General features: G+C 44.1%; 1 protein-coding gene across 2 annotated transcripts in view; it reads left to right on the forward strand.

Annotated features, from left to right (window-relative positions):
• The first annotated feature begins 2,109 nt into the window (after positions 1-2,109).
• The window catches only part of KDM5B (lysine demethylase 5B), an 80,943-nt gene continuing 69,442 nt past the window's right edge, over positions 2,110-13,610 (forward strand). Inside the window, exon 1 of one of the 2 annotated variants that reach the window (XM_027610957.2) lies at positions 2,110-2,489. In XM_027610957.2, coding sequence (XP_027466758.2) covers positions 2,286-2,489 — 204 coding nt within the window. In that variant the 5' untranslated portion in view covers positions 2,110-2,285. The remainder of the gene's footprint in view (positions 2,490-13,610) is intronic. The other variant, XM_027610958.2, reaches the window with a different exon arrangement.

Consider the following 13,610-nt stretch of genomic DNA (forward strand, 5'->3'; position numbering starts at 1 on the left):
GGGTCACTACCGGAAATGGAGAGAGCTTGGGAGTTGGGAGCGTGAGGGAGTCCTAGTACACGGCCGAGGATTGGGAAAGCTTTTCCTAGGCTGGTTCTTCCAATGCACCTCAGTTAAGTATTAGTCATTACTGATATATGTCTAGAATTTTTCCCAAAGTTACACCTATCCGGGTTGAAGAATGCCAATGTTAAGTGTGAAAATAGCCTTAACGCTCTCCCAGGAAAGAGCACATGACAGGAAATCAACTGCAGCAAGACCCTCAAAATCATATACACCCACGGCAAAGAGCAACAATGATTTTTCTCCCCCAACATTTTATTATGAAAAATTTTCAAATATTCAGCAAAGTTAAAAGAATTCTGCAGCAAATTCCTCTAGACCCACCGTTTAGGTTCTACCATTAACATTTTATTATAACTTACTATATCTCGTATCTATCTTACAGTGATGACTTTTTCTCCAGTAGGATGCCGGCTGCCTCTTGGCTTAAGTCTCTGTTGCAACGGGGAGACAAACAGGCTCACCTAGGTTCGAAACCCTAGAGAGCTAAGAAAAGCAGTACCTTCTGTAAGGACTTTTTGAACTCTTTTGGGGCCAAGTACCTTGGGGAAGAGTTTATTGAAGAGGAAGCTTCTCCCCTCCCCTCTTAAAATTGAAGATTCCTTGAGGATAAGAGAGACTTCTTTCCTCTAGGTGAAACTGAAAGCAGAGCTAGGACTAATGTTGACCCAAACAGTACTTTCATGGGTTTGGCTGCTTTTTGGATAAGAGAGATCTTTTTGGTGTTGAGGTCCTACTTGTTGAATTTCCTCTCTCCCCTTTTCTGGGCAGGACACTAGGCACTCATCCTGCCCCCGCGCCCCAAAAGTGTTCATATCTCTTAAAGTTACTTAACCTCTCTGTGCCTCCATTGCTTCCTCTGCAAAATGAACCTAATAGCAGTACCTACCCAACAGGATGGTAGTAGGTTCAATGAGCACAACAGTGCTTTACACACAGTAAGCATTAAATAAATAATGGTTATCACTCATATGCCAAAAGCTCCAGATTTACATCTCCACTTTTGATCTCTCCTCTTCAGATTTATACTATTCAGCCTGTTAAATATTTCCGAGTGTACCAAAGAAAACTCAAACTCAAGATATTCAGAACGTATCCAGAAGTGAACACATTATCTCCCTCTTCATACTGATTTCTCATGTATATGATCTAGGGGAATTTCGCAGCAATGCCAACGGGCCAAGCAATCATTCAGGCACGTACCTTAGACACCTGAATGATCCTCCATACCTTACTGTCCCTCCCCAGTTTATCAGAGTCCTAATTTCATCTCCTACATTTGCATCCCTTCTTGCTAATGAATAGCACCACTGCCTTAATTTAGGCACCATCGTTTCTGATCTAGATTATTTTTAGTCTTTTGCTTCTCTCACAACCACCGCGTTCTTATATTGCTCAAGGATCACTCTTTTCCCTGCAACACCCCTCTTTCCAAAAGATAGTCTCTATCACTCGTTAGCTGTACGAATTTGGGCAAACTGCTTTTAACCTGTGCCTCACTTTCCATTTGTAAAATGGAAATAAGAGTATCAGTCTCAGAGGGTTGTTGTGTAGATTAAATGATTAATCATGCAAAGCACTTAGAACAGTGCCCAGGATATGCAAGTCCTCAAGTGTTGGCTTATTATTAACATTGTAACTATTGTTTTCTCACCTCCATTTTGTTCTTACTCTCAAACCGTTCCCCCTACCTAGAAAATCCTTCTCCATTATGCCAAATACCTTCTGCCCCTCCCCAGGTTTTACTAAGTGTATGTACTTCTATCATGGCACCCACCACAGTGTACTGACATGATTGAAATAGTCCATTCATGTGTCTGATCTTCTCCACCAGAGTATTAACTTCTTGAGGGAAGGGACTCTGGCACGTAGTAAATGGTCAATAAATATTGGCTCAACTGGACCGCAAGGATCAACTCCATCCCCAGGCTGAAGGCCCCGGCCCCGCCCGATTCGGGGGCGGGGCCGAGAGCTCGGCGCGGGGGGTGAGTGGGGGTGGGGGTGGGACTCTTTTTCCTCGCCGTGGCGGCGGAGGCGCACGGCGTGGGTTAGCGGCAAGACGTCGTCGGAGGAAGGCTGAAAAAGCCCAAGGTGCTGCCGTTGCTAGTACAAGTCGGACTTGCTGTCGCCGGAGCCGCGTCTGCACACGTCTCGGACCCAGCGCAGCCCGCCGCCGCGGTCCCGGAGCCCACCCCGTCCTCGCCCGTCCCCGACCCGCAGTGATGGAGCCGGCCACCGCGCTGCCCCCGGGCCCGCGCCCGGCGCTGCCCCTCGGGGGCCCGGGCCCCCTGGGCGAGTTCCTGCCTCCCCCCGAGTGCCCGGTCTTCGAGCCCAGCTGGGAAGAGTTCGCGGACCCCTTCGCTTTCATCCACAAGATCCGGCCCATAGCCGAGCAGACTGGGATCTGTAAGGTGCGGCCGCCGCCGGTGAGTCACGCCGGCACCCCGGATCCTGCTCGCGGCTGGGGGAGGGAGAGAGGACTCGCGGGCTGGGGAGGCCCGAAGCACGGGGGGCGGGGAGCGGGGTCGCCCCGGAGGCCGCGTCAAGTTTGGGGCTGCCCCAGGGTCGGAGTTGAGGCCGGGGGAGGAGGACGGGGCTTCTCCAGGGTGGGAGATGAGGAGCGTGGGAGAGCGGGCGCTTCGGTGGTGCCACCCCGAGGGCCCGGGCGACGCGCGGCCTGGGCGGACCGGTGTGCAGCCGGGCCCGGGGTTCGGGTTCGGTTCCGGATGGAGTGGCGGCCGGGGTGGGCGCGGGGGTGCTTCCTGCCGGAGGCCGGCGGCGTCGCGGGCGAGGAGGGCGGGCGCCGGGCTCGGCGCGGCTCCGCGGGCTGGGGCTCGCCTCCTCCCCCGGGGTGCGGGGGTGTGTGCTGGGTGGGGGTGGGGGACTTGCGAGTTGTCGTGCGCGGAGGAAAGTTTTCAATATGGCGGCGGGAGCCCCTGGTCCTTTGTGTGGTGGCGGCGTCGGCCCGGAGCGGGCCTCACCTGGGCGCCCCACCCTGCAGGCGGGGGCACCCCCCAGCCCCCCGGGCCCCGGGCCTCCTGCTGTCTCCCGGGCCGGGCTCGAGGAGGGGGCGTCCAGCGCTGCCGGGGGGCGGGGAGGAGCCGCGGGGCCGGCCCCGGAGCCGAGGTGTTGTTGTGGGGGGCGTAAGTGTGTGTGGGGGGCGCTTGGGGGCGGTGGGGGGGGCGGGACAGGCTGCGGAGGGCTCGGTGCCCGCCCGCGCGCCCGGCCGCTCACACACCCGACTTTGGGCCCGGCCGCTCGGCTCCCCGGGGAGGTCTGGGCTGTGTTGGTGGGGTGGGGGCGAGGCCGTGCAGTAGGTGGACTTGTCAGACCAGAAGATCTCCGAAGGCTTCACGCGCACTTCCCGCGCCCCCCAACCCGCGGAGGCTGAAATGCAGCCCCACTTCAGCCCTCCGAGCCGTGTGTAAAAGCGCCTCGGGCCTGGGGGCTGCGTATGAGTGTGTGTGTGTGTGTGTGTGTGTGTGAGGGGTGGGGTGTTGCTGAAGTCATTCCTAACGGCTCCAACGTTCGCTGAGCAGAGCCCGGCCAGCCCTTCCCTGTCCCCCAACCCCCACCCCCACCCGGAACTGGGTGCGCGCCTACACCCCTGTTTTTTTGCCCACCTTGCGGATGGTCCGAGTCCGAGTTGGCCTAAGGGACGGTTGGACGGGCTGGGACCGTTGGGAAGGTTGTTTAACTGCTTTTCCTACAGTTTAAGAATCTTCTCCCCACTGTCCTCCCCGCCCCCCACCCCACCCCACCCCCACTCCCACCCTCGTTGGAGGAAGATTCCCCCCCCCCCCAAATCCCTTTCTTTCTTAAGCTTGCTCTTTGTAATGACATTTGGAGTTGCAGGGGTTCTGTGTGTAATTATTCTGGTTTGGAAAAGCAGTTTTGAGGGAGATCTGTCTATATGTCTTCTTTCTCCGGTCTCCCATCTCCTTCCCCCCAAAATTAAAACACAGACACTACACTTTGGTTTTTCTTGGACAAGTTTGAAGATGGAGATGAAACCTATGCTTCAGAAAATAACTGGTCAGCTAGTATGGGGGAAATGTTTGAAAATAGAACCATTTCTTTCAAAAAGTGGATAAGGTTGATTCTTGTTGCTTAAGGGAAGTACATTTCTTCTAGAGTGCAAAGAGGCCCGCAGAAGTTGTAGCCGGAGCTTATTAGAGCTAAGGTTTTAATTGAAGAACAGGTCATGTTTCAAACATTTAGCAGTTTAGTTTTATGTCAAATGCTAGGAAGGGTGAATGTGAGTATTGTTCATTTGCATAAAAGATTTTATTCAGAAATTAGGCAACTTGATTAAGTTCTTGGTAACCAAAATGTGTGGAGTCGGGTTCCTGGGAGTGAGAGTTGTCCTCCATGTTGGTATTGTGGTATACTAGGGCTGGGGTAAACCCTTTATTATTCTGTGCCTTTTATAGGACCCTTTCCCAAAAAGATAGTGTTGGCTCTGGTTAGGTTTGGCTACCCATTTCTTCATCTTGGCTAGGATATTAATGGTAAGCGTTGCAAAATGTGTGATCATATTGCCTTTTCCCATTCTGAATGCCAGACAGACATGATGGCCACCATTTTGTATTGAGAGTAGTACATTCTACAGCCTGAGAAAGGGTGTTAAAAGAGGATAATCTACAAACATAACCAATGCTCTGTTTTGGAGACCTTCTTTGTGTGAGGGGGGCTTTCTTCGTCCTTTGTTTAACAAACTCCTGTGCCAAATGGAAAGAGTTTGTTGTTGATATAACCACAAAAAGGGAAATCTTTCCAGAAGTTGTAGCTCTTGAAGAAGGGTCTTGTTGGAACAAAGGTATCTTAAGGGATGTAAACAGTCTTTGTTTTAGAACCTGAAGCTGTGAACAAGTGGTTTCATATACTTGAAATAAAGCAACAAAAAACCCAAGAGGTATGGAATATTGTCCATAGTATAGCTATATAATGCCTGTGTTTCTAGATGATTTTTGTTCTCTCATTTTTTGGAATACAAGTGGCTGTATTAAAATAGAGATGGAGTCTGTTGGTATTTGTCGTTCGGAGGTTAGGGGAAGAATTATAAAGCATTTCTATTTCCTTTTGTTCTTATCTTTGTATCTTTAATTAATGTTACTTACATAGTTTCAGTTTATAGCTGCTTTCTGTGAGGGTCCTAAACTGTTTTGCTTCTGAAAACTTGGGGTTCACAGACTTTTGTGAAATTATAGTAAGATAAATGTGATAAAAGGTAATAAATTAAGAAAACTGTTAAATCCTGAGTTTTAAAGAGGGAAATAAATCTTTTTCAAATTATATCAAGTATGTAGGATAACCAGGCTTATTTCCTGGGATTTAAATTTTTTTAAATTTACAATTAATCTGACTTCTGGTTTTGCTACGTTTAAAATGCACATTTTCATTTCCTTCTTGATGTAGTTAGATGTCTTTTTAGGGACACATTTTCCATGTTGCTGTGTGCTATTTGGAACTGATTAATTTTAGGAGTGTAATTATTAGGCAAAAAATAGTTGGCTGCTCAGTGAATACTTTTTTGAGTCTCCCAAGTTTGATTGGAATATATTTGATGGCTTTTATAACTTTCTTTGTTGCCCTCAAATGTCTAACATTTGGCCATAGATAGGCAGATTCCACATATTTCTTTGGCAGCGTCCAAAAATCAGGGATTTAAATCAAACCCCAGATGGCACAATAGACACATTTTTTCAACTTTAACTTCCTGTGGGTCATTAGTTTGATTTCTTCATCTTTATAGGCAAAGTGTAAAACTTCCAAGTGTTTTTTAATACAGTCAGCATTTTTGAGTGAGCCTGATGGTTCTACCATTAGGAACAGGGAGGAACTTAAATACACATTTCTTTGTATGGTTAGAGGTGTTAATGATGTGGAGCTCATTTACTCTCATTCCAGCCTATCAATCTCCCTAATTTTAGGTTTGATTGACTTTGGCCTAACCCTCTCTATTGTTTTCCCAGTTCCTTTGGTGTCTCAGAATTTTTCTCTGGTTGTGATTCTTTAGCCACCTTAGACCCCTTACGATTTGGAAAAAAGGCTTATTAATAGAAATGTCCTTGAGTGAAAGAAGAACTTATAATTACTTTAAAAAAAAATAACAGCTTTATTGAGATATAATTCGTATACCATATAATTCATCAATTTACAATGTGATGCTTAGTAGTTTTAAGTAGTTTCAGAGCTGTAAAACCATCACCACAATCAGTGTTAGAACATTTTCATCACTCCCAAAAGAAACCCTGTACCCACTTTTAAGACAAATTTAGGACTATACTGGTCAGAAGAAAAACTTTTTTCTCACTTAATAGGAGACTGGATTAAGTCCTACAGGTATAGTTTGAAAGTGTCTGCCTTAAACAACATAAAAACAAACTTCATTTCTTACTAGTTTTTGAATGGGTGTTTAGTGGAATTTGACTTTGCCAGTGGTAAATTGTAAATTGGTCACATGGGGGGAGCCACGAACCTATCCACCTAGTTGTAACTTTCAGTGAACTAATCAGCAAAATTAATAGGCTTTTAGAATAGAATGTGAGTGATATCATAAATACATGAGGCAGCTCAGCTTAAGATTCATACCCCCACTGGAAAAATTTCCCTACCAGTGATTATAGGATTTGTTTTTAAACATGCAACCTGAACCTCTTTAAAGAGTAAAATGGATTGAGAATTGCCTTTGAAAAGTGTTAATGTTGTGTTAAAGCTGGGATTTGAATTCTTTTCATTATTGAGATACACTGATAAGAAAAAATTAGGGAAAATTTATTAGCCCTCAATTTTAATCTTTGTCTCTAAGGTACTTAATTTTCTTTATGATGTGTTGGCCTAAATTTAAGAGTATTTCTGTGATAGATCAGCAGAACTTATTTGCTTAATTTGGGGGACAACAACAAAGTTCAGGATGTTTAGGATACTTTAATATGCAGATAGAAATCTTCCAGTGAGAGAATTTTCTTTTAGAAAGGAAAATATCATTGTAAACCGTTGGATAAAAAAATAAATAAATAAATAAAATTGAATCTGGCTTATGTGCTGTAAATGGGTATTTTTCTAGACTTTTGTAACTTCTTGTCTTAATTGGACCACATTAAATTTCGGCTATAGAAAAGGATAAAGAGAGAACTCATGCCCCCCCCCCCCCAGTGAAAGTGCTAATTAGGTTCCTGGATTTAGGTTCCAGGAACCCTACTTGTGTACCTCTTTCCAAAGGCCGTATATAAGTTTAAAAAACCAGGAACCTAGAAAATCCTTGCTTTCCTCATTGTACAGACCTTTCAGCTTAATTCATGTTGAGTTAGTGGTGATTTTTCCTTGCTAAGAGAATTAGATATTCTCTGGAGATTATGCTAACACACCTGTTTTAAGTGCAGAACAACCTCAAAAAAAACTTTTTTTTTTTGCCAACCTCAAAAAAAAAATTAAGTGGAATAAATGTTGGGAATTAAAGGGTTGTCTATACTTTCCTTTCTGAAATTTTAAGTTTGGGTCACTTGAAGAGGCATCACCAGAGGCAAACTGATGAGTCCCTTTGGGGTAAGTGGGTGGGTAGAGTGGTACTTTGGGAAAGCCATTAACACTTGGGCTTCTCCTATTTTGCTTTATGTTAAAGTTTGAGAGGGGCGCCCGGGTGGCTCAGTTGGCTAAGCGGTTGTCTTCGGCTCAGGTCATGATCTCAGGTCCTGGGATGGAGGCCCGCATCAGGGAGCCTGCTGCCCTCTCTCCCTTTGGTGCTCCCCCTGCTTGTGCCCTCTCTCTGTCAAATAAATAAATCTTTATTGTTTAAGATTTTATTTATTTATTTGACAGAGAGAGAGACACAGCGAGAGAGGGAACACGAGCAGGGGGAGTGGGAGAGGGAGAAGCAGGCTTACCGCCCAGCAGGGAGCCCACTGTGAGGCTTGATCCCAGGACCCTGAGATCATGACTTGAGCCAAAGGCAGAGACACCTAACAGCCGAGCCACCCAGGTGCCCCAATAAATAAAATCTTTAAAAAAAATAAAGTTTGAGAAACTTATAACTGGATTTTTAAAATCTAATTTGTGAGAAACTTGTTTGAGACATGAGAATTGTATGCAGCATAACAGGGACTTTTTTGTAAACTGCTGTGTCTTAGCATGGGATTAAAGAAAAAAATTAAAGGAGATGCTACCTTCGTACACCTCCAAAAATTCTTCCGAAAATGCTGCTTTTTATGTCATTAACTATTAGATGATTTCTATGGTGAATGTGTTTTTTATAACCCCCAAGTTTATGAACCAGACTAATGAGGAAAATCTGCTGCCGGGGTACTGAGACATTTCTGTTCCATAATGTTCGATGTTTGGAACAAAGATGTGGAATTTGACTAAATGCATTCTTATAAGTCCTTTTTTTTTTTTAAACATTTAAACATTCAGATCTTTCATTGTAGACCATTCCTCTTAAAGTATCTATCATTGCCTTGTACCTTTAGACATGGTCTAGAGTCATCCCATCTGTTTATCTTTTTTTTTTTCTTTTTTTATCATGGAAACTTTCTTTCTGGACAGAAAGATTACTTTGCTCTGCCAGGGCTATCACTTCCAGTGTGTAAGGTAAAATTTTTTTATTATGAAAATACTCAAGCATACACAAAAGCATAGAGAATGTAGTCCTTTTAGCTATTTTCCTGGATATAAAGGAGCAGAAAGCAGATTAGCAGCATTGGGATTGAGAGTAAACTAGTGACCTTCAGTTGTAGACAACAGTTTTGCTTAGCTTTTTGTCTTCTAAAGGGTGTGAGTGAGATTTGGGCAGTTAGGAGTGGGATTTCTAGCCTTTAGTGAGTGATGGTCACTTTACCCAATTAGAATGGAGATTGTGTTTTTCAAATTTTTTTTTAAGGTTTTATTTTTAAGTAGTCTCTGTATCCAATGTGGGACTCGAACCTACAGCCCAGAGATCAAGACTCTCACGCTCCACTGACTGAGCCAGCCACGCACCCCTGTATTTCTCAATTTTAATCAGTGGCTTTGTTGCGTTATTACACATTACTGGAAACTGTGCGGAAATTTGACTATCTTCAGGCCAACTCTTGGCACCCGGAAGTTTGGTGGTGGTGGTTGGAGTAGGTGGTGGTTGGAGGGTATTCTCTGCAAACATCATTCCATACTTTATTTGTCCATTTTCCTGTCTGCCAGGCTATCTCAACTGTTTTCTCCCTTGGGGGACCAACTGTGGCGGCATAGCTCCTTCCTTGTAACATGGCTTGGGATAGGCATGTTAAAGTACTGTTTGCACCAATTACAATTGCTGTAGGGGAAGAGAATCTGAAATTCCTTCTGGAAAAGGAGTTTTAAGGAAATGAGAATCAAAGGGGTCTAATGAGTTGTTGGTTAGGTTGTTAGGTTCACTTTTCTGTGAAGAGTGGTAGTTTGGCCTTCACCTTGATGGTGTAGTTTCTGTTTCATCAGAATGCTGATAAACATTTCTGTGATGTCAAAAGTTTAAAAAGACCAGTTTAAAAATCAGGTCACTGAAAAATGTTTTCTGTCAATAACCCCTTAAAATCTAATTGCTTTCCCCACCAAAAGGATAACTTAATTTCTCAGATAGGAAACTAGTTAAACACCAGGCAGAAGATCACATAATGAATGGTTTTTTTAGAACGGGTTGATTCCATTTCACTTGGTAATGTGTTATTTTACAATAGATGTAAAATTTAAGGAATATTTTGCCTGGGTAAAAATAAGCTTTAACGGGGTGCCTGGGTGGCTCAGTCGTTAGGCGTCTGCCTTTGGCTCAGGTCATGATCTACGGGTCCTGGGATTGAGCCCTGCGTGGGACTCCTTGCTCTGCAGGGAGCCTGCTTCTCCCTCTCCCACTCCCACTGCTTGTGTTCCCTCTCGCTGTGTCTCTCTCTGTCAAATAAATAAAATCTTGAAAAATAAAGAAAAATAAGCTTTATCAAGGGGAATGTATGTGGATTATTATTTTTTAAGTCTGTTCCTTTTTTTTTTTAAAGATTTTATTTATTTGAAAGAGAGAGAGAGTGAGAGAGCACGAGCGGGGCAAGGAGTAGAGGGAGAGGGAGAAGCAGACTCCCCACTGAGCAAGGAGCCCAACTGGGGCTTGATCCCAGGACTCCAGGACCATGACCCGAACCGAAGGCATACGCTTAACCAGCTGAGCCACCCAGGCACCCCTAAAGTCTGTTCCTTTATTATGTAAAGGAAGGAGTCGGGTGTTTCTAGATTTTTGAGCATAAGTGGGTAGAGTTCTGAGTCTACTTCTCATGACCTTGGACAATGTCATTTTTCTCTAATGTATGCCTTCTCATCTGCTATAAGGGGATCTGACACTGACCTAGGGCTGCTGTCCAGATTAATTAATTGATGGATTGCAAGGAGCTTAAATCCTAAAGCTTTATTTGTTCACTGCTAAGAAGAGTCTGGGGACAGATTTAGTGAGACAAGGGTTAGTGCCAAATATGTATCCCTCCTTTTCCCCTACAGTGAGGGGATTTTTAAAAAGTGAAACTTGAAAAGTCAAAAGCTCAGCATCAGAACTACAATATACAGAATGTAATTCTATTGGTCTAGGTGAAGCTTGTCTATTCCTAGATATTTTAAAAAATTAGATTAAAATCTTTTTTCAAGTAGAGCTGTTATAAACTATTTCAGAAAATTTGCAGGTGCATATGTTATGTGTGTCTTGTGTAGTGTGCATATTCAGGCAAGAGTTTGTATTAGGTGAGCTTTGTGTTAAGAAATGTTTAAAATTATTTAAATTTCTCCTAGTATGAAATGGCTGTGATGCTGTTGAAGCCCTGCACATGGAGGGCATTATACCTTACCTAACAATTTAAATAACCCTAATTCTTGCTAGGTAGGAAATTGAGTTAGTATATTGAGTCAGTAGATTGAGACTTCAATATAATATTCCACAATTATTATTCTTGTAAAGTGGGGAGAAAAGTAAAAGGTGGCAGGGATAATGTTTATTTTGATCCTCAGGACAGAGCCAGATTGTATTTTATTCTTTAGTAACAATTAGGCATACTTAAAAAAAAAATAAAGCTGATGAGAACTCCCATACAAACCTGAATTCCCCAGTTTTTTGTCCAAATATATCTTGTCATTGGACCTCATAGCATTGCCTCTTACAGGGGCGCCTGGGTGGCTCAGTTGTTAAGCGTCTGCCTCCGGCTCAGGTCATGATCCCAGGGTCCTGGGATCAAGCCCCGCATTGGGCTCCCTGCTCAGCGGGAAGCCTGCTTCTCCCTCTCCCACTCCCCCTGCTGTGTTCCCTCTCTCGCTGTCTCTCTCTCTCTGTCAAAGAAATAAAATCCTTAAAAAAACAAAAAACATTGCCTCTTACATAGACCCATATATACTGTTCCCACTGGTGGGTTTTTTTGTTGTTGTTTGTTTTAAGAGAGAGAGAGCACAAGTGTGGGAGGGGCAGAGGGACAGGGACAGAAAATCTCAAGCAGACTCTGCACTGAGTGTGGACTGCGCTGAGTGTGGAGCCAGCTTCGTGGCTCGATCCCATGACCCTGAGGTCACCACCTGAGCCTAAAGCAAGAGTCAGAGGCTCAACGGACTGTACCACCTAGGTGCTCCTGTTTGTTTTTTTGTTTTGTTTTTATCTTGAATCAAGCAATTTACTCAGTATTCCTTTCTAGATGTATTAAAAACATTCTCCAATGGTGTATAAAGATGTTTTAAGTCTTAAGTGTTGAGTATTTTAGTTGGGAGCATGCACCTAGCCTAAGATTTCTCTTCCGAGCTATGCTCCTTATGTGACCTTAGGCAGATTTTTGTGCATTCCTGTGCTAATTCTTGCCATCTCACTGGCTTGACCAGATTATAATGTTCAGAGAACTAAAGTCGAAAAACTTAGTGTATGTTGAACACTTGGTTAGAGTTTTTATTAAGCACATATTCCTATGTGGCATACATACTCTAGACTAGATACTGAACCGGTACCATTTTACTCTAATCTCATCACTCCAGAAACAAAGAACAAATCCTTATCAAACCCACGCAATTACAAGGTCTTTAAGGCAAGATCCTCCCAATTTTCTTTGTGGTTGTACCAACTGATCATTTGGTGATATTTTTAAACCGGATGGTAATACCGTCTCATCTTTGCTAGTCTTTAACTTGGAGGGAAGAGATGGGGAGAGTAGTATCTCTTAGGATTTGTGTTATGGTATCTTAGTTGTGGGACAGGGAGTGGAGATGAGAGAGGTCTATGAAGAGAGTCTTTGGAGTATAATTTCCATTTTGTAAAATTTTAAGTATTCCAAGCTTTTTCTTCTCCCAGAGAGGCTCTTACCCAGTGGTATGATGTATTTTGGATAAATTGAGAAAAGCCACCAGATTTTCCAGCAGGAGGTTGGCTTCAGGGATTTGTGTAGGTGTGGGTTTAGGGTTTTTAAAAATTGGACTTCATGGGGCACCTGGGTGGCTCAGTCAGTTAAGCAGCTGCCTTCGGCTCAGGTCATGATCCCAGGGTCCTGGGATCGAGCCCCACGTTCGGCTCCCTGCTCAACAGAGAGAGAGCCTGCTTCTCCCTCTCCCTCTGCCTGCCACTCCGCCTCCTTGTGCTCTCTCTCTGTCTCTCTGTCAAATAAATAAAATCTTAAAAAAAAAAAATTGGACTTGATGGCAGTCCATTCTACTGGGTTCCTGTCTCTCACCACTTTTCACTGCTATTCTTGTGGCTTTTCTCCTCTTCCATTTATAAAATATATCTTTGAGGGCGCCTGGGTGGCTCAGTTGGTTAAGCGACTGCCTTCGGCTCAGGTCATGATCCCGGAGTCCCGGGATCGAGTCCCGCATCGGGCTCCCGGCTCAGCGGGGAGCCTGCTTCTCCCTCTGACCTTCTCCCCTCTCATGCTGTTTCTCTCTCTCTCTCTCTCTCTCTCTCAAGTAAATAAATAAAATCTTAAAAAAAAAATAAAATAAAATATATCTTTGACTTACATAATAATTGCCTATCAAGATTTTTTTGAGAGGAACAGAGTTTAGAATTTGACTTAGGATCCAAGGTAATTTTTTTTTGGAGGTTGGCATTAGCTAGCTAGGAAATGAAAACTTGACAGATTCATGGAAAGAATACTAGAGTAGGAATCAAAACACTTGCCTTCTGGTGTGTGTTCTATTGTTTATGTGTTATCCTTGAGCTGTTAGCTTTATTTTTTTTTTCTTTTTTAAAGATTTTATTTATTTATTTGAGAGAGAGAATGAGAGGGAAGAGGGTCAGAGGGAGAAGCAGACTCCCCGCTGAGCAGGGAACCGGATGTGGGACTCGATCCTGGGACTCCAGGATCATGACCTGAACCGAAGGCAGTCGCTTAACCAACTGAGCCACCCAGGCGCCCTGGAGCTGTTAGCTTTAAAAGGGTCATGAGTATTTTCAGAGTTTTTTTTTCCATTAAACTTGCCTATAAAATGGGGATAATGCTGGCCCTGCTTTACATAGTGAGGCCTAAAAGAGTAAGTAAACTTGCTCAAAGTCACCTATTATGTGGGGGAGTAAGGATTGGAACCTAGAGTTAGTGCAC

The sequence above is a fragment of the Zalophus californianus genome, chromosome 10, assembly GCF_009762305.2.
Source record: "Zalophus californianus isolate mZalCal1 chromosome 10, mZalCal1.pri.v2, whole genome shotgun sequence".
NCBI lineage: Eukaryota > Metazoa > Chordata > Mammalia > Carnivora > Otariidae > Zalophus > Zalophus californianus.